General features: G+C 52.7%; 2 protein-coding genes across 2 annotated transcripts; both read right to left on the bottom strand.

The window, feature by feature from the left end:
• Window positions 1–205: 205 nt before the first annotated feature.
• Window positions 206–3,010, bottom strand: LOC143695881 (uncharacterized). Its single transcript, XM_077191090.1, has 2 exons — window positions 2,897–3,010; window positions 206–1,375 (listed from the first exon to the last, which is right to left on the bottom strand). The coding sequence occupies exons 1-2, from the start codon at window positions 3,008–3,010 to the stop codon at window positions 206–208; spliced, it is 1,284 nt and encodes a 427-aa protein (XP_077047205.1).
• An 8,169-nt stretch (window positions 3,011–11,179) lies between these two features.
• On the bottom strand, window positions 11,180–20,800 carry LOC143695879 (serine/threonine-protein kinase PAK 3-like). Its single transcript, XM_077191089.1, has 11 exons — window positions 20,792–20,800; window positions 18,116–18,153; window positions 17,532–17,713; window positions 16,771–16,834; window positions 15,891–15,939; window positions 14,745–14,854; window positions 13,870–13,987; window positions 13,377–13,476; window positions 12,762–12,958; window positions 11,717–11,854; window positions 11,180–11,269 (listed from the first exon to the last, which is right to left on the bottom strand). The coding sequence occupies exons 1-11, from the start codon at window positions 20,798–20,800 to the stop codon at window positions 11,180–11,182; spliced, it is 1,095 nt and encodes a 364-aa protein (XP_077047204.1).

Genomic DNA, 20,800 nt, shown 5'->3' with positions numbered 1-20,800 from the left:
CCTTGGCTTTTGGAGTGCAAAGAGATGGAGAATAGAAAAAAATTAAGGTGAAATTAGAAGTAGAAGCAGCCAGGGGTGTTCCCAACATGGATCACAGGGAATGTGCGTGACCAGGGCTGTGCCCAAAGTGCCTCCTCCAGTGGGGGATGGAGCTGGAGCAGCGCACAAAGCTCTGCCCGCACTCGGGGCACTCACAGGGCTTCCCTTACCGGTGCCTCCGTTGGTGTTGGGTCAAGTTAGAGCTGCTGGAGAAGCTCTTCCCACACTGGGGACACTCGTAGGGCCTCTCCCCTGTGTGGATGCGCCGGTGGGTGACGAGGTTGGAGTTGTGCTTGAATCCCTTCCCACAGTCGGGGCATTGGAAGGGCCTCTCCTCTGTGTGAATCCGATAGTGCTGGAGGAGGTAGGAGCTGGTCAGAAACCTCTTCCTGCATTTATCACACTCGTAGGGCTTCTCCCCAGTGTGGATGCGCCGGTGGGTGATGAGGGTGGAGTTCTGCCTGAATCCCTTCCCACACTTAGGGCATTGGAAGGGCCTCTCCTCCATGTGAATCCGATAGTGCAGGAGGAGATGGGAGCTGATCCTAAACCCCTTCCCACACTTGGAACACTCATAGGGCCTCTCCCCAGTGTGGGTCCTCTGGTGCGTGATCAGGCTGGAGCTCTGGCTGAAGTGCATCCCACACTCAGAACACTTGTATGGCCTTTCTCCAGTGTGGGTCCTCTGGTGCTTGATCAGGCTGGAGCTCTGGCTGAAGCTCTTCCCACACTCCCCACACTCGTAGGGCTTCTCTCCAGTGTGGGTCCTCTGGTGCAGGATCAGGGCGGAGCTCTGGCTGAAACTCTTCCCACACTCCCCACATTCGTAGGGCTGTTCCCCAGTGTGGATCCTCTGGTGCTGGATCAGGTGAGAGCTCCGGCTGAAGCACTTCCCACACTCCCCACACTCATAGGGCTTCTCTCCAGTGTGGGTCCTCTGGTGCCTGATCAGGTGGGAGCTACGGCTGAAGGTCTTCCCACACTCCCCACACTCATGGGGCCTCTCCCCAGTGTGGATCCTCTGGTGCCTGATCAGGTGGGAGCTACGGCTGAAGGTCTTCCCACACTCCCCACACTCATAGGGCCGTTCCCCAGTGTGGATCCTCTGGTGCACAATCAGGTCGCAGTTCCACCTGAAGCTCTTCCCAATCTCCACGCACGTGTGGGGCTTCTCCCCATCATGGAGCTGCTCATGGAGCACCAGCTCTGAGCTCTGGCTCCATCTCCGGCCGCCTTCCCGGCCCAGGCTGGCTCTTTCCCCCTCACATCCCCGCCATCTGCATTTGCAGCCCCTCCTCGTGCGGCAGCTCCGGGGCTTTTCCTCCCCGTTGGCTTCCTGCGCTGTGGAGCCGCTCAAAACGGCCTCTGCCACCAGGTTCTGCCGCGGAGATTTGTCCTCCCTGCTCTCCATGCTCAGCTCCTGCTCTGGGGGAGGAAGGACAAGGACAGGATGGGATTTGCCTCCGTGCCACAGGCAAGGGCAAGGAGATCCCCCCAGGGCTGAGCTGCAGCCAGGGGCCCTGCTGGGCTGGGAGATGGAGCAGCACAGAGGGGAAAGGGGCACTCATCGCCAGCTCGGGGCTGTGCACAAATCACAAACAGGACTGGACTGCTAGGAACGTGTCCTGAGCTGTTTTATTTCCCAGCATCTGTCTCATTACTTGGTTATGACAATGGGAAGTTGCCAGTAGCTCACATCACAGGTAGCAGACAAAGAACTTCATGTTCAAACTTACTTTAAAAGGTTTTTGACCAATCACGCAAAGCAAAGGCATACTGACAGTAGTTCTATCCAAGCACTATAAGCACATTGACGGTTAAAACAATGCTCCCTTATTTCAAATACAATACCTGCTTGTAAGCCTTAAAACACAATGCACAGAGCTCCACTATTAAGCTTGGAACTTCCTAATATCTATCTAGATACACTTTTCTGCAGGTTAGGGAGTTATTCTAGATAAGTGTTAATGCACAGACCATTGTTCTATTTCTCCCTACTTTCTACTTCTTATATAACTTTTCTGCTGACCAATCTTATGGTTACTGCAAAGCTCTAATCAGTTCTACTGTCTCTGAGGCTTGTCTTTTGAAGCTTTCCCAAAACCCTCTGATTTTAAGCATTCGAGAGACACTGACTTCCTCCTCACCTCCCTCAGTGTCCCAGGGCATCTTCCTCTTCCTCACAGCCTCCCAAGTGTTGGCAATAGGAAATCCTGGTTTGGGGAAAACAAGGGATGAGCACGTTGAGTTTGATGGTTCCTCTGCCCGAGTCCATCTCTACAAGTCAGCAGCCATCTGGGCTCCAGAAAAACCTCCCAAACACCAAGATTCAGCCCTGAAAAAGCCACCCAGGAGTTCCCTGTCCCTGGTCCCTCCCCTCTGGTGTTCGGGGGTTCCACCCTGTCCCAGCTGCTGGGGTCACGCTTGGATTGGGGGTCCCCCTTCTCCTCGGTGCCGGCTGCTGGCAGTCCCAGCAATGCCAAAAGCTCCCCCCGCTTCACTCTCCCCATTTCGGGATGCCGGGGCTCTTTGGGCTCCCGGGCTCCCTTCTCCCCTCATTCTCTGCTCTGGGCTGCAGCGGCTCCAAGGAGTCCCCCCTGCCCCTCTCCAGGCTCTTGAGGCTCCCGCCAATGGCGGCGCTCCCCCCTCTCTGGGCTCCCCACTTTGGGCTCCTGGGGCACACAGGGCTCTGCTCCTCCAGGCTGCCTCTGCCGGCAGCCGCCACCGCCACCCCCCGATGTCCCCCCAAGGGGCCTTTTCTGCACAGCCTTGGACTTCTTCATTCTCCAAAATCCCCCCAAAAACCCAACCCAGGGACCCTCTGGATATCTGGGCCGAGCTCCCCCTCCCCGCTCACCCGCGCGATGGGGGAGGCGATGATCCCACAGGTGGGGGCTGCGAAGTCAGGCAGGGATCGAAGGCGTGGTTCCCTCAGTTCAGCCTTGATCCGCTTTTGTCCCTCCTCTTCCATCCCTCCTCCCCCTGCTCCTCCCCCCTAGCCCCACCTCCTTTTCCCCCTTCATCCCTGCCCTTCCCTGCCTCCTTCCTCCTCCCCCAGCAGCAGCCACACCCTCGGTGCCCCGTTCCCGCAGCCCTCGCAGCCCGCGGCAGGAGCGGGGATGGAGCCGGGACGGGTTGGGATGGGCAGCGCGGGGCTCTCGGCTGCTCCCAGCCGCTGCGGGCGGGGGGAACCCGGCCCGGGCCAAAGGCGAGGCAAACTGGCCAAACTGGGGGCTGCACATCCAAACTGGGCCTTGCTGGGGACCCTGCCTGGGCACTGCCAGCCCTTGGGGCTCCTCCCGGCACATCCGCCAGGGGGGAACGCACACAGGGCTGGGGGATCCCAGCAGTGGCAGCACTGCCAGGGACTGGGCTGCACTGGGACCGTACTGGGAGTGACTGGGGCTGTACTGGGCTTGTACTGACATCATACTGGGATCATACTGGGAGTGACTGGGACTGTACTGGGCTTGTACTGACATCATACTGGGATCATACTGCCATGCCAGGGCACACTGTGATTGCACTAATGGAGAGTGGGATCATACTGGGATTGTACTGGGAGTGAGTAGGAGCCTGCAGGGGGCAACTGAGACCATGTTAGGGGCAAATGGGATATACTGGGAGTGACTGGGAGACACTGTGAGCAACTGGGAACATACTAGGACCAACTGAAAGGAACTGGGTGCATACTGGGGGTGATTGGAAACTGCTGGGCTTACACGGGGATGAACTGGGATCATGGCTGGAGGTGACTGGGATCCTACTGGCAGTGAGTGCCACTACACTGAGGCTGACTGCGAGTGCTTGTGAGCAAATGGGATCATACTGGAAGGAACTGGAAAGATGCTGGAGATAACTGGGGTACACTGGGATATACTGGGAGCGACTGGAAGGAAAGTGAGGGTGAAAGAGAGCAACTGGAACCATGTAGAGCAAAACTGGTTTATTCTGGCAGAGACTGGGAGCACACTGGGCTCATCTCTGGATCACACTGGGAGTGACTGGACTAATACTGGGAGTGACTGAGTGTCACAGTGAGCACACCCTGCACAGCATCTCCCATACTGGGCCTGACTGGGAGCCACTGGGAGCAAATGGCATCATACTGGGACTCACTGAGTTGATTGAGGAAGCAACTGGAACCATGCTGGCGGCAGCTGGGACCATGCTGGGAGAGACTGGAAGTAAGTGGGATTATAATTGTGAAAAGTGCATATTTTGTGATTGGGTTTTCGCAAATATGAAAATGAATATTATACATCTTGTGTTAGAAACTAATGCTGTATTAATTCTCTTAAGAAGTGGGTTAAATACAGTTTTAGGTTATAACATAATGTTAAAATAGAAACTATGCTTGGTAAGAGACTTTCTTTAAAGAAAGGACTTGCAGCGAGATAGCAGCCCCAGGACACCTAAATCATTCAGAGAAAAAGAATTTATTGCCCTCTTATCAGAAGAAATGAACTTCTTCCCTCCTCAAAGGCACTGTTAGGATTCAGAGGAAGAAGGTGGCACTGACCAGAATCCCATGTTTGAATGGAATTTATGCATCATGTATGAAGTGTACGAATATGCAACAGGCTATTGTTTTTAAGGGTTAATCCTTTGTTAACAGGTGTCCTTCTTAGGGCTTGTGCTGCCCAGAAAAAGGTACCCGGACTCCATAACACTTTGTATTTGTTGTCTCATATTGTCCTAATTCAAATTGTCCAAATTTTTATTACTCTAATTGTATTACTATTATGATAATTATTTTATTACTATTAAACTTTTAAAATTTTAAAAACAAGTGATTGGCGTTTTTCACAATTTGGTAGCAGAGGATGGTTACCAACACCTCGCTGCCAGTGCTTTAGGAGAGTCAGAGTGGGGAAGGTGCCCCCTGCCCTCTTCAGCAGCCTCGCTCTGTTTGCCCTGGGGTGACCGGCAGACGCAGGTTATGGTGGACAAAAGGAGACAATAAAACAAAGACAAGGGAAAAAGGCTCCCTACAACCACGGCAATTGGCCCCCTAAGAGTAGTAATGTGCACGAAGAACATGGGAAGGAAAAGGGATTGGTAAGTATTTCTCAGGGGGGATGAATGTGAGTGAATGAGAGGCGGGCTGGTTGTGCCAGACCTGCCAAGTGAGTGCTGGAGTCTCCCATGCTGCGTTTCTGACTTTCTGCGGTAAGTGGCCAGTAAAGAGACAAAGTGAATGTTAAAAGGAGTGAGAGAATCCCCCGGGGTAACTGGGACTGGGTCTCAGAGAGGGGCTGGACCCCTCGGAGGAAGGGAGCAGAGGAGTTTCCTAGCCCAATCCACTAGGAAATGGGACAAAAGGGGCTCCTAAAAACCTGCTGGGTTGAGGGATTAATATTCCAAGAGCATTCAGGGTAAAGCAAAATTCTGCCGGATTGAGAATATGCTCAAGAGCATTTGGGATTGGACAACACAGGTGGATTGAGAAATAAAAAAAGTGTTGGGGAAGATGAAACAGGAAAGCCTTATAAATATGATTGTCTGGCAAAAGATTTTGACAATATAGAAACTATAAGCAAGATTGAAATCAAAGCAAGCTTTGAGATACCTCAGTTAGTGAACAACTGGAAAACGATGTATGGCTGGCTGAAGGTAATCCCCTTTTGATGGAACAATTCCCACTGCTTGCAGACAGATCCAAGGGTCAGAGCAGATCCTGCCAGCTTGGCAGAAGGGGTCCAAAGAGGAGTTTTTACGGTTTAAAATGTAACACAGTGTGGTAATGTAATGATTCTTATAGGCTGTATGTAAATGCTATAGGACGTGCATCTTGTACTAGATTGGCTAGTGAGAATCAGAATATTCAACACAGAAGATTTATTGAATTGTAATGGGAACCTCACCCTCTTACACTTTTACCCTCTTACTCTCTTACCCTCTCATCCTCTCTACCCCTCTCTTCTCTCGGGCCTGCTCCGAGCTGTGCCTGGCAGCTCCAAGCAGGGCCCTGCACCAGGGCCCTTTGCAATAAACCGCAAGTTCCAGGGCCTGGCTGCAGAGATCTCTCGTCTCCGTCCGTCCCGACCGTCCTACCCCCCGACGCTCCTACACCCAAGAGCACCTGGGGTTGGCCAACACAGCTGGGTTGAGGAAAATCCAATAGCACCAGGACTGGCCAGAAATACCTAAAATTGTAATAGGCGATGTGAATGTAAAAGGTACCTTATTGTTGTCTTGTTTGTGTGTGAGAGTGAGTCACACACAAAATCAGCCTCAGCTTCCCGGGCAGGTGGGAAGGGGGGGCTGTGGAAAGAGGTGTGTGTGACCCACAAATAAGCCATTGTCCCTTGGGTGGGTGGGGGCTGTGGCAGAGCATGTGTGTGACTGCAAACGGGCCATTGTCCCCCCGGGCCTGTGAGGGGGCCGTAGCTGAAGAGTGTGAGTGACACAAATCAGCCTCACAGGTGAACGGGCACCGGAGGCAGCAGAGTCAGGGCCCTCCCAGGAGGCCGGGAGATACTGAGACCCAGAGGCCAACGCCAAGGGGAGGGGGCCACAGGGACCCGCGATTCTCTGTCAACAGGGATCCACTTTGTGTCCTGAGCGTGTGAAAGAATGTGTGGAAGTGAATGAGAAATAGAAGCGAGGGAATGTAGACAAATGAAAGTATATGTAATGTAGATTGTGTATTTTAAGCTTCACTATATCTCCTTGGAGGGAGGTGGATTGCACTGAAAGTAGTGTGAGAAAAAGGTTTTTTATTTTTAAGTGTGTAGTTGAAAGAAAAGTGGTATGTTAGTGAAAGTGAAAAACAGAGGCAGAAGATGAATAGATGAGATCTTGAAAAATGAGACAGAAAACCAGTAAGTTGGATTACAGGGAAAAAAAAAGAAAAAAAAAGAGGGAATACAAGCATACTAGCAGAGATACCCCAAAAGGGTAGGCCTTTGGCAGTTATGTTAGGTAACAGAGATACAACTCCTTGCAAAAGGAGAAAGTACAGGGTATGTAGTAGTTGATGGGAACAACATGCAAACTATGGAAAAAGCGAAATTAACCTTAAACTAGTAAGCTCAAACTCATGAATTATATACTTTAAAAAGAGCACTAGAATATTTAACACAAAATAAAGGAACCATATATACTGATTGAAGGTATGCCTTTAGCGTAGTACCTACCTTTAAAAATTTGGAAAGGAAAAAGATTACTTAATTCAAGAGGAAAAGGTTTAGTACATGAGGAACTTATTTCAGAGGTTTTAGAGGCATTAAAATTACCTAAAAGAGATAGCTATAGTACATATTAAGGAACCCCAAAAGGGAAAGACCCCAGAAATAAGAGGAAATAATTTGGCAGATGACGAAGCCAAGGATACAGCAGAAAGTGGAGCTGAGTGAGTTATGTTAATATTAACTCCAAACGAGGAAAAACTGGAAATTCCAAAGTTTAGGGAAGCCGAGAAAAAAGAATTAAACAAGACAGGAAGTGAACAAGATAAATCAGGGAAATGGAAACTTCTTGATGGAAGACAATTACTTAATAAAATGTGCTTACTAGGAAAATATTAGAAGACATGCATCAGAAAACCCACTGGGGTACTCAAGATTTGTGTGATCATTTTTTAAGGAACTATGGGTACACTGGGATTTTTGGAGTAGCAAAGCAAGAAACTGAAAGATGCTTAATTTGCCAAAGGATAAATAAAAAGGTGATGAGAAAAACAACATTAGGAGGTTGTGAGTTAGCTCGTCGACCATTTCAAAGTATCCAAGCAGAAGTTTAGATTTGTTAGGCTCTGGATTTATTTGTAAAAAAACCCATTTAATCTAGAAGAAAGAGAATATGCCATAGGTTAGACAGGAGATTTTAGGAGAATAAAAATCTTTAAAGCATGAGAAACACCCGAGACAAAACAGGAAGAGAACAAGGGGAAATGAAAGGGAGGGGAACAAGAGGAAAAGTCAGAAAGAGAGTGGGATCCTCTGCAGCTCTTGCCCCCTCCGTTGGCGGCCGAGGCGCCTGTCCCGGGTCCCGGCTCGCTGCCCGCCTCAGCTCCGCCTGCCCCGGTTTCCATCCCAGGTGCGGGCTCACTGCCCAGGGCAGCTCCACCTGCCCCGGCGCTGGCGGTGAATTTGTGTGCCCTGCTCCCACTGCCCGGCCCGCGGCCGCTCTGCCGGCCATGCTGGGGAAGATGGGGGTTGCTCTGTCCTGCCGCGTGGGCCGAGGTCACCGCGCCGACCGCACCGAGGGCGGGTCCCAGCCATCCCATCCCCGGCTGCCCTGCCCGTGCCAGCTGCGCTGGGCACCGCCGCTGCTGCTGCCGGGGTCTCCCACCTGCCTTTTCTCTGCCGGAGCTGCCGGATCAGCCGCCATAAGCCATGTGGGGGCTGCCCACGCTCCGGCTCGGTCTCCACGGGAAGATCCCCCTCTGCCGATTCCGGCAGCAGACCCTGCCCACACTCCGACCGAGCCTCGGCGGGATATCCTCCGTGCTCCAGCGTGGCTGCTCTGGGGGCTGCAGGGGGATCTCTGCATCCCCATGGATCTCTGCATCTGGCACCGCCGTTTTTGGAGGCACCAGGAATAGGCTGAGCTCTGCCTGAAGTTCTTCTCACAATCCCCACACCCTTCCCGGCACAGGGAAGCTTTTACCTCCTCACAGCTCCCCAGGCTGGGTTGGCAGCCCCTCCTCGTGTGGGATCTCTGGGGCTTTTCCTCCCCATTGGATTCCTGCGCCGTGGAGCCGTTCCAAATGGCCTCTTCCACGAGGTTCTGTGGCAGGGATTTGTTCTCCCTGGTCTCTGTCTGCAGCTCAGAGCGTGAGGGAGGAAGGACAAAGAGAGGAAGAGACAGGGAGAAGGGAAAAGGAAAAGGCAGGAGGAGAGGAAGGAACAAGAAGGAACAAGGGAGGAAGGAGATGGGAAAGGAACATAGATGGATGTAGGACAGAATGAGGAGAAGAAGGAGGGTGGACAAGGAGAAGATGGGATTTGCCTCCATGCCAGAGGGAAGGGGAAGGAGATCCCCCCAGTCCATCCCTGGCAGGATGGCGTTGGCAGTGAGGCTGTCCTGCAGCGATGCTGGGCTGGGAGATGGAGCAGCAGGGAGGGGAAAGGGGCAGTGATTCCTCCTGCCCTGCCTGGCTGTCCCAGTCTGGAGCGTCCTGGTGCTGCCGAGGCCCTTGGAGCGTCCGGCACTCAGGAGCCCAGAGCTCACGGCTGCTTTATAAAGCTGACAAAGTCGGCAGGATGGGTCTGGGTATGATCTCAGCAAACTGGGTTTATTGGTACAGGAGCAGGGGACAGAGCTGAACAGGGTCCAGGCACTAAGACAGGGAGCAAGCTGAGGGCACAGGGGGTTTTTATATGGGGTAGTGAGGGTGGAGCTGAGGGTCAGGGTCCAATGGATATGGGGGAAATGGGGCAAAGGAGGGGTTAAGGGTCGGGACAGCTAATAGGGAAACAGGGGCAGAGGAATGCAGTAAACTGGGGCCAATGGAGGGACAGAGAGCTAGGGACTAATCAAAGATGGGTAATAGGGGTGAACTAGGGTAATTAGGCCAACAGGCCAATGGGGTAACATAACTTTCCAAAAATCAGCATGTGCCGGCAAAGATCTATAGGAGAAGCAAGCTTGTCACCATAACCTTGAAATCTATCTAATCTTCTTATTGGGGACCAGTCCTACACGGTGGGAGATTGAGACTCCCATGGGCCTCCACACCAGTGCATCTTCCTTTTCCTCGCAGCCTCCTTCTCCTCCGTCCAGACAAAATTTAGCATTGACAAATCCTGGCTTTGGGGGAAGAGCAAGGGGTGAGCACCTTGGGTTTTGTGAGAAATGAGCCTCACTCTTTAGAATTTTTGGAAGTTTAATAAGGACTAATAAGGGACAAATCAGTAACAGCGCTGGGTGTTGGCAATGGCCAGAGGCAAACCGGTTAACCACAGCAACTCTTCTTGTCTAGTTTCTCCATTGTATTGTTCAAATACATATTCATAATGATTATACATATTCAAACATTTCCTGGAACTCATTTACATGTTCCAGGAATTCTTTAGGTTGGTTTGACCCCCAACTTGCCTTTTTAGAGCACGTGCAGGAATCGTGGATTGCTGTTTTGAGGGTTGTGTGTCACTGCCTCACAAGGGCCCCTGTTCTGTGGTTTCAGCAGGTGACAGTTATTGACAGTGGAAGGGTCAGTGGCAGGGGCCTCATCACATCCATTCCTTAGATGTTATCTGACCATGCAGACGCTTTTAGCTACTTCCACAAGTACTTTAAACCAACATTAGCTCTTTCACAAATATCTCTGAGTTGTTATTGTCAGTTAGTTACAAAAATAAAAGCATTAGTTCTTATTTCACAACTACGGCTACTTCTGTAAAAGTTAACATTCTAATGCACAACACATGGCATCCACTTGAATATTTTGCAAAAGCCAAAACTATAATGTATGTTTTTCACACTGTCCTCAAACTGAAATATCATCCATAAATGATGTTCTGAGGATATGAGCTACACGGGGGCCAGGGCATTGGCCACAAAAAACTGACAAATTATACTATAGCAAAAGCAGTGAAAAGTGATTACAAACTGTACTCTATCAAAATTGTTGTGATTAAGAATATTTTGCAGAAGTCAATACATAATAGCAAAAGCCAGGACTACCTAGTTATTTATAACAAACCCAGGGCAGGTTTTTCCCTTGCATGGAGCACCTGGGCCTTCCCCGGGCCCCTTCTGCCCTCCTGCAGAGCCGGTGGCATTTTCCAGCACACACAGTTTGTAGCCAAGAGCCGGGTGCAGCCGAGAAGGCTCCAAGCGCCTCCTTCCAGGCTGACTCTGCAGGTGCCGAGGCTGCTCTGGGCTCTGCCAGGGCTCTGCTGGGGCTCAGCTCTGGGCCAGGCTGGGCCCGCTCTCCCCTCACATTGCTCTGGGCAGCTGAGTCACAGCGGGAGAGGGAAGGGACACGTCAGGGGAGTTGAGGTTTAAGAGAGTTTTTATTAAAAAAACTTTCATTACAATCAGGCTGCTCTAACTACCATAACTAACTAGCAATGCTAACTACCCTAACTAACTACCAGTGCTAACTACCATGACTAACTAGCAATGCTAACTACCATAACTAACTAGTTCTCCTAACTACTGTAACAAGAAGCTGTCCTCAAGTGGTTCATCTGCTCTTCTGCTGCTTCAGTTGCTTTGCTGCAGTGATCAGAGGGGTCAGGCTGGAGAGAGGCTTGGCTGATGATAAAAATGGGTGCTGCCCAAAGGATAAAAAATAAAGAAATGAACTGTTACTTTCCAGAGTCAAGTTCCTCACAGGCTCTGTTCCAGGAGAGGGACAGGGAAATGGTTTGAAAATCGAGGGAAGCAGGCTCAGATTAGATCTAAGGAAGAATTTTTTAACCAGGAGAGTGGGGAAACACTGACAGGAGGTGCCCAGAGATGTGGGAGGTGCCTCCTGCCTGGAAACATCCAAGCTCAGGTCAGGCAGGGCTCTGAGCCCCCTGAGCTGCTTGAAGATGTCCCTGCTCGCTGTGGGGCACCAGGTCCAGATGAGCTCGAAAGGAGCCTGCCAGGCCACAGCGGGCGAGGATTCTGCTCGCTCTGCGCGTGGAACGCAGCGAGACTGGAGACTATCGGAGGGGGCCCCACAAGAAAACCCCTCCCTGGCGCTGCTGCTTCCCCTGCAGCCCTTGGCTCTCACCTGCAGCAGCTCCTGGGCAGCCCAGCGCCGCTCCTCGTCCGGCTCCAGGCTGCACTCGAGGAAGTCCCGCAGCAGAGCCGACAGGCGCCGGGGCTCCTGCAGCTGCGGGGTCCCGTTCTGCCGGATCAGAGCGCGAGCCTGCAGGGAAAGCAAACTCAGCGCTCTGCCAGCTTCCTTCACACCCACACGGGCTCACATCCACCCCGGGGCCTCAGCCCCAGCTCCAGGGCCACTTTCCTCCCTGCCAGAGATGCTGCTCAGAGCTCATTTTGCTATGCCAAGCAGAAAACCCAAACCCTGGGGCTGCCACAGCCACTGCAACATCCAAATGATCTCGCCTTGAGAGCCAGTTTCATTGGCTGGCTTTGTTAGTAGGAACCTCCATCAGAAATAGCCCATTTTGCTTCTCCAAATATGGACACCAGCTTTACAGGCCATTTTCCAGAGTCACTGTGGTCTGCCTGTGTTATTTCAGAGGATTCTTCCATCAAGTGCATCTCTGCAGTGCCACTGACACTCAAGTAAATGCATTCCTGATGCCCCATCCCAGAAACTGCCAGGCAAGAAACAGGAGGTTTGTGATGCTGAAAGCTCAGGCTTGGTGACACAGAAAAAGTAGCTTGGACTAGGAAAGAAATATGTTAGACTATGGGGATGTTAAACCATCATCTTCATGTTTTCAACAAGTTTCCCAGTGAGAAGAATCAGGGGAGACCATCTTGCAAAACCTCTTTTAGAAACTCCTGCAGAAATCTTGTTGGGTTTGGGGCTGGGATTTGCGGATGGTGTGGGGTTTTCTTGCAAGATAACATTAGAGCTGATGCACTTGCTTCATATTTCCAGGTCATCCTCTCAGCTAGAAGAGCTGCAACAACGAAAAGCCCAAAGCAAATTGTTGCTGGAGATTGCAGAATATTCGTCTGTGTGGAGGCACAAGTCCTCTGGGAATTCCCTTCCCATGTGCAGAAACCTCCAGCTGCTGCTCCCAGTGCAGGGTTCCCCTGTGCTCGCAGCCTCTGCAGCCACTGGAGAATTTGCCTCTTACCATGGCCGCCGTTTCCCTGAAGTAAGGAGGTTCTCCTTCCACCATCTCGATGGTCACAATGCCGAAGGACCAGATGTCCACCTTGGGGCCATAAGGAGATCTGGTCACAACTTCTGGGGCCATCCAGTGAGCAGTGCCCACCATGGAGCTGCGCTGGTCCTGCTCAGGGCTGAGCTGAGCGCAGAGGCCAAAATCAGCTGAGGACAGAAAGAAACCCTGTCAAAGGCAGCTGCAATGAGGAAACCAAGCACAAAGATTCCCCACGCTCAGTCTGAGAGTGTAGTAGTGAAGTCAGCTGGAAAAGCCCTCAGGGCTGTAGCCAAGGAAAGATGGAACTGGGCCCTTCAAGAAACCCTCAGCTTTCCTGCAGTGGCTTTTACTGATTCCCTTGGAGCTTTAGATTCCCACTGCTGCCCCTCTGGAAGGGCCATGGCCAGAGCAAAGGCACTGCTGGCCCCCTGCTCCTCTCCTGAGCTCTCTGCAGGGGCAGCTGCTCTCAGCTGGCAGCAGGGGCCGGGCAGTGCCCCCAGCAGCCCTTGTGGGGCTCTGGCCCTCCCTGGGAAGCAGCCCCAGCCCCGCAGCCCGGGAGCGCTGTGCCTGGCCAGGAACACCCACCCAGCCTGACAGAGCCGTCCATGCCCAGGAGGATGTTGGAGCTCTTCAGATCCCTGTGGATCACCCGGTTGGAATGGAGGAAATCCAGGCCCTGCAGACACTGAGAGAGAACAAGAAACACGAGGGCAAAAACCAATGGCAGGAATATATCACACCAGAAAGGACAGCTCAGAATTCTGCCAGCAGCAGCTTTGCTGTGACAGGCCAGGAGTGCAGTGCACACAAGCTCCAGGCAAATGGTTCAAGGCAAAGCTGAGAACAGCAAATCAAATCCAAGCCAGAAAGAGAGTACCACAACAGCAGGAGAGAGAACAAGAACAGAGTAGAAGTGCAGTGATGCTGGCAGGCTGTTCACTGCAGAGGCTCTTTCTTCTCCAGCTCATAAAAACAACTCAGAAACAAAGCCCTGAGCATGGAGCCACTCCTGTTCTCACACCCTGTTTGGAAGGACCATCATGTCCCAGCCATGGGAGTGACAAGCAGGATCCCTCACCTCCCGACTGACAGCTGCCATCTCTCCTTCAGCCATGCGCGTCTGTCTGACAACGTCCCGCAAAGTTCCTCCATCCATGTATTCCATCACCAGCCAGAGATCTCCATCAACAAGGAAGCTGGAAGAGGAAAACAATGGCATGGAGATGAAAGTGCAGAGCTCAATTCCCCCATGGAAAAGCCTGGAGGGGAGTTTTGTTTCTGGGTCACTTGTCAGTGAGGACAGAATCAGATGGAGAGACATTCCTGCCAGGCTGCACAGCCCTTGGAATCTGCACAGTCTAAAGGGGAAGGAGACACCTGTGAGAAAGGAGAGGCTTTGGATGGCAAGCAGGTGAAAAATGCAGTTTAGCAACAGCCCAGATAAATATGGAATCACAACACTTGGCCCCAGCTGGTTCAGCTTCTGAACTCATCAGTTCCACCATTCCCTCCAGAACAAGGCAACACAACTGCCAGGGTTATCCAGGGGAGGAGGCCGTGCAGCACTTGGGACAAAAGCAGTCAGAAAACCTTTCAGAAAGTCCCTTCAGAAACAGGCAAGGCCAGTGAAAAATGGGCAAATGAGGCATTTCTGGAAACAAGAACTTGGTCTTACTGGCATCTTTAGCAATAGAAAAGGGCTGGGAAGAAGAAGCCAAGGGAAATAATTTCTGCTGTGGTTTATCAGCACTTGCTGGGAGACACAGCAAACGGGGTCAACTTGAAGGAAAAACCAAAGCAAAGCAACAAAAGCACGTGGAGGGAGTGAACTGCCAGGCTGTTGGTTTGGGAAGATGTGGCTGGGTCAGGCATTTTCAAAACAGGCTACAGACTCCTGATGCCAGGAAAGGTTAACACAGGGCCCGGGCTCGGGATCAGAGCTGAATCACTCACCTGTCCAAAGAGTTGACAATGTTGGGGTTCTTCTTGTCCTTCAGGAGCAGGATCTCATTCACAGCTCGTTCCCTGTTCTGCCCTCTGAGACTCATTTTCTTGATGGCCACCTGAAGGGACATTGCAGCCTTGAACTGGAGGAGTCTGTGGCAGGAGGCCACAGCAAACACAGAGCGAGTCCTTGTGGAGCGACGGAGCCGGGCTGTGCCAAACTGCCTTGGGATGGGACACCAGAGCTCAGCAAGGGCCATTCCCACAGCCCATTGCTCTGCCAGCTGGGGGCTGCTTACAGGACACATGGCCAGAGACATTTGGCCTTGCAAGCTCTGCAGAAATGGTCCCTCAGCTGTCAGCCTCAAAGCTCTAACAACATTCTCTGCACCTACTTCTCAAATGGCCTCAACACTCCTACTATTATTATTCAAATACATTTTGCAAGCAGGAGGTAATTCTGGTTCTCTGAAAACAAAGCAGAACAGCCAGGAACCCCTTAGCAATTCTATGGGATTTGGTCATGATTTCAGATGCAACTGCTCTGTTTGGGATTGCACAACAAAGCAGACACGCACACCCATTGCTCAGGTGATCCCTGTCACAGGCTGTCACTGACACCAGACCCAAACACATCTTCAGGCTTTAGGAGAAACCTTTGCTCTGGACATCCATCTTCTCATTTCTCTCCCTCACTCTCTGTGAACAGCTGAAGTAGGACTAAAACCCCAAATTGAGCCCAAGCAGGATCTCTCCCTAATTAGGCCTTGAGGTATCCTTTGAAGATAAAAGGCAGGATGGAAATAATATTGTTATAGTTTAGCTAAGAATAGCTAAATAATGTTCCTGTCTAAGGTTGGGATGAAGATAAATTGGGCCTCAGTCTCCAGCAGCTGATGCATTCACACTTTTAGATATGAAGGCCAAGCCAGTGTGTCCTGCTCTGACAGACACCGCTGCCCTCCTTGCATTCCTTTGGCGCTTCAGAAGGACCAAGTCTGTCCCAGCTGTGCTCTGCAGGCTGACACTGCTCTGCCTTCAGAGGAGCAGCCCAGGCAGGAAAGCTCTGCTGGCCCCCAAAGCTGCAGCCACAGCTCCCAGAAGAGGGGAAAGCCCTGGAGAGCTGCCAGACGTGCTGGGCGTGTTGGCACTGACCTCTCCTCCAGTGGCCCTGTCGAGTCCCTTATAAACGGTTCCAAAAGCCCTGGAGACAAAACAGCAGAGAAGAAAGAAGCAGCGCTTTAGGCCCTGGCAGGGAAAGCCAGCCCAGACAGGAGATCTCTGCTGCCTGCAGCGTTCACAAACACCTGGGTGCATCGACCCTTCCAACAACAGCACAGCAGCCACCAGCCCTCTGCCATGCAAGGTGTGCAGGAGAAAACTGAGACCCAACATGAAGGAATTGGGCTGGAGCAAATCCCAAATGTCCATGCTGAATTGCTTTAGTTCAAAACCTGAGGTGAGAAATGGGTGTCTAAAGAACTGGAAAAGAATGCATTTCATCCTTTTCCATTTCCTGCCTAAGACCTGCAGGTTCCATAAGGGCCCTGCCATCAGGCAGGTGATGCTTTTTCCCCCAGAGTGCATCAGCTCTGTGTCTGTTACTGAATGGATGGGGTCTGCTACCTGTGCTAGAATAGAGCACTTATTAGTTCATCTCTGGTTTCTGTTTCTAAACCATTAGGTTGATAATCCTGACCAGTGGATATTTTTTGAAGGAAAATATTTGAAAGAAATCTTCTTGAGAACTGTTTTCTGACAGTCACCAGATGGTGAGTTGCTCTTTTAGGCAATCCAGTTCCAGGGACAGAAGATCTTCCAGGTCCTGCTCCTTGCTGCAGGCAGGACACTGCCAGCCTCAGGGGCCTTTGACGGCGCCTTCTGACCACAGTTATCAATTCTGATCAGGACTGAGAGACAGCAGGATGGTAGCCCAGTGTCTGAAGGTGCTTGGAGCTCTCCTGACTTCTCACTTGATCCTGCACCAGCACAACACCCGGCCCTGCTTGTGCAGCAGCAGCTGCCGTGCACTTACCCTTGGCCAATCTGCTCCACTTCCAGGTATTTCTCGGCAGGCTCCTCCTCGCTCACGGTGTTCCCTGAAAGAAACCACGTGGAAGACGCTCCCTCCCAGAGTGAGACCCTGCCTTGCAGCAGAGCCACAACCAGCCCCACTCCCTGGGGCCATGAGCCCCTTGGTGTCAGCGGGGGAAGGACAATAAATGACTCGGTGACATTCAGCTGCAGAGCAACACTGGGTGCAGCTGATGCCCAGACACACACACAGCACCTGCTCGGGCACCCAGGAACAGAGCAGACGTACTCAGCTGCATCAGGCACCACTCCCCTCTCCCCTCTGGCTGCCCGGCTGTGCTGCTGTCAGAATGTTCAGCCCAGGATCCCACAGCGGAGGGAGGTTCATTGTCCTCTTCCCAAGCAGAGGGAGCTTCTCCATCCTCTTCCCAAAATGCTGCAGCTTCTCCATCCTCTTCCCAAAATGCTGCAGCTTCTCCATCCTCATCCCAAAACACTGCAGGTTCGCCATCCTCTTTCCAAGCCAGGGGATGTTCGCTGTCCACTTCCCATGCTGGGAGATGTTCACTCTCCTCTTCCCAAGTCACAGGATGTCCTCCATCCTCATCCCACACTGGGAGATGTCCATTGTCCTCATCCCACTCCGTGGGAGCTTGGCCATTCTGGTCCCACACCAGGGGACATCCACCGTCCTCGTCCCAGGCCGGGAGATGTCCCCTGTCCTTGTCCCACCCCGCGGGAGCCTCGCCGTTGCATTCCCACCCCGCGGGATGTTCACCCTCGTCTCCCAGAGCAGCGGGAAGTTCACTGTCATCTCCCGGCGCTGAGGGAAGTTCACCATCGTCCCCCAGAGCAGCGGGAAGCTCACTGCTGTCTTCCTCCTTGTTGACCTCCTCTTCGTAAGCAGAGGGAGCCCCAGGAGGTGCTGGTGCTGCTTCTGTGCCCTGTGGACAGACGGCAGCGTGAGGGACAGGAAGTTCTATCTCAGTTATCACCTTATTTATCCTCAGCTGCACATCCAGCTGCACTACGCAGAAATGGGGTTTGGAGCTGTTCCAACTAACAATGGGCTAAAGTTGACATTGCCACTTATTGTTGGGAATTCGATATTCCACCATGGCTAAGCCAGCAAGCAATCCTCTGCCTGCAAAACCAGACCTGCAGCTCTTCAAAAACTCTTCAGCAGAAAAGGAGAAAACTGATGGGAATTCCTTTGCTGCTGCTGCTGCTGCAAAGACACTGACAGGAACTTTCCTTCAGCCTCCCAGGCTGGCCCTCGACTGCCACATGCTGAGCTCACAACTTGCTGCACAATTCCAAACACCAAAGGTTCCTTTCCCACTCACCGAAGGAGGAGCTGCTCGGAATGCAGACATGAGGTGCCCTGCAATGGGAGAGGGAACATGAACCAGATGCTCTTAGGAGAAAAACTGCCATTACTGGGAAATGCCACGGAGCAAGGCAACCCCAAGAGAGCATTTTGCTTTTACAGCATCCCTCCAGGAGCCACAGTCCCTTCCCACAGCAAGCAAGAGAACAAGCACAAAATACTGGGCTGGGTCAGTTCTTGGCTGGAGCAGCAAACGGAGGGAGTTCCAGGCTCTGCTGGCACAGACTCCCTGCTTGAGGGAACAGAACCCCCCAGGGCTCATTGCAGATGCTGTGCACACCCCGCTGGCTGCAGACACCCCCTTTTTCAGCTGCAGCTGCTGGCAGGAGCTCTCCCAAAGCAATGGTGTCTTCATGGCCATTTGGTTCCAAAGCCAACTCAGCTCCAGAGGAAGAACAGAAAGCACACAGCAAGCCCAAAGGCACAGATGCTGCACCGAGGGAAAACCTCAACTTACGTGCCAAGTGGGTTAAAAAATACCCCGAATAAGCCACAGAGTACAGAGTGCAAACTGCAGCAGCCACGTGCTGGATCATTTTGGCTGCGCTGCACACGCCTGCAGCCTGTAGCCCTGCAAGCACAGAAGGACAGGGCTGGGCTGGCTGCTGAGAATGCCTCGGGCAGGAGGATCCTCCGGCAGCGAGTCCAGAGCCACTCTGGGCACTGAGGCCTCCGTGTCCCACAGCAACGGGAACACCACGGGGACGTGGCGCTGTTCCTGTGACATCCCAGCAGCAGCTCACACAGAAACCGCCTGGAAGGTTCTCCTGTGTCACAAAGGAGCACAAAGAACCCTCCCAGGGCACAGCCCATGGCCCAAAGGATGCAAGAGGAACTCAAAATGCAGCAAACAAGGACACCCCATAGCCCAGCCTGAACACTGAGGAGAACAAGGACAGGACCAAAGCAAAGGAAACGTGACCTTTAGTCACTGATAGTTCTGACTAAAAGCAGCAAGCCTTGGTCCATCTGGGATCTTTGTTCTAGTTCTAAAAACAAGCAAGGTCCTCCACTCTAAATACACAGAAGGCAGGAACTGGGGAGGAGGTGGGATTAGGAAGGAGGAGGAGGAGGAGGGAGAGAGGAAAAGGAGGAGCAGGAAGAGGAGCAGCAGGAGCAGGAACAGGAGGAACAGGAGGTTCCAGTGCCCCCTGTGGCCGCAGCCACGGGACCATCGCCCCCACCTCGTCCTGCAGGTGAGCGGGGAGGGGGAGGTCGTCCCAAATCTGTCGGGGGGTCCCTGAGAGGGTTTTTTATTGGGGTGTGTTTGGAGCTCGCAGATTGTGGAATTGACCCCAAATATCATCTGGTGTCTCTGGCAGGTTTTGTTTTCTCTGTGTGTGTAGGTTTGGATCTTGCAGGAGCCCAAAGCTGAGCCCCTTGGGGGGATCTTTGGGGGCCCACGTGGCCATTGCCCAGTATGGGCAGGGGAGGACATTGGTCCTGGGGACCCCCGGGAGAGCAGAGGAGGGGATCCCCTGGGACCCCCAGAGTGGGGAGAGCAGAGAGGGGCAATCCCAGAGCTGGGGGACCCCGGCAGACTGGAAAGGGGGGGAGCCTGGAGAGGAGGGACCCCTGGGATCCCTGGGATCTCAGAGTAGAGCATCAGGGGAGAAGGGCCCCCATGGACCCCCAAAAGGCCCTGGATCATCCCTGAGCAGGACGCCAGAGAATGGAGAAGCCCTGGAACCATTGGACCCCCATGATCCTAAGGAAAGGAAACCTCTGGAACCCCAAAAGTGGAGAGATCAGCAATAGGGAACTGCTGGGAGAGCTTTTTGGGGCTGAATCTTGACATTGTGGGGATTTTCATGGACAGAAGACTCCTGCTGACTTCTAGAGATGGACCTGGCCAGGAGGAGCCTCTACTCCAAGGCGCTCCCACCTTGGTTTCCCCAAACCAGGGTCTGTCATTCCCAAGCTGTGGCCAGATGGAGGAAGAGGAAAAGGCCCAGACATTCCGCACGAGGAGGGGCTGCAAACCCAGCCCAGGGAGCTGCAGGGAGGAAAGAGCCCCCCTGAGCCAGGAAGGCAGCCTGAGATCCAGCCAGAGCTCAGAGCTGGTGGAGAAGCCTCATGGCAGGGAGAAGCCCCACAAATGCTTGGAATGTGGGAAGGGTTTCTGCTACAGCTCCACCCTGATGGAACACCTGAACATCCACCCTGGGGAGAGGCCCTGGGAGTGTGGGGAATGTGGGAAGAGCTTCAGTGGGACCTCCGACCTCAGCAAGCACCACAAGATCCACACTGGGGAATGGCCCTAGGAGTGCTTGGAATGTCAGAAGAGCTTCAAATGGGATTCAGAGATCGTCACTCACCAGCACTTGCACAACAGGGAGAGGCCCTGTGAGTGTCCCGAGTGTGGGAAGAGCTTCGTGTGCTGCTCCAGCTCCATCCCCCATGGGAGGATCTGTGCTGGATGATCCCCAGTGACCCCCGTTGGGCAGAGCCCTGGTGACCCCTGTTCTGGGTGATCCCCATTGGGTAGGGGGAAGGTGTTGGAGAGATTTCTTTCCGTTCTCCTTGTGCTGCTGTGATTTGGTTGGTAATAAATTCCCTCCCTGTGTCCAGCCTGGGTCTGTTGTGCCCGTGCCGGATTTGCTGAGGGATCTCTCCCGGTCCTTGTACTGACCCACGTCAT

This window comes from Agelaius phoeniceus, chromosome 27, assembly GCF_051311805.1.
Source record: "Agelaius phoeniceus isolate bAgePho1 chromosome 27, bAgePho1.hap1, whole genome shotgun sequence".
NCBI classification, from domain to species: domain Eukaryota; kingdom Metazoa; phylum Chordata; class Aves; order Passeriformes; family Icteridae; genus Agelaius; species Agelaius phoeniceus.
The sequence above is the reverse complement of the archived record's forward strand: the minus strand, read 5'-3'. Positions and strand labels throughout refer to the sequence as shown.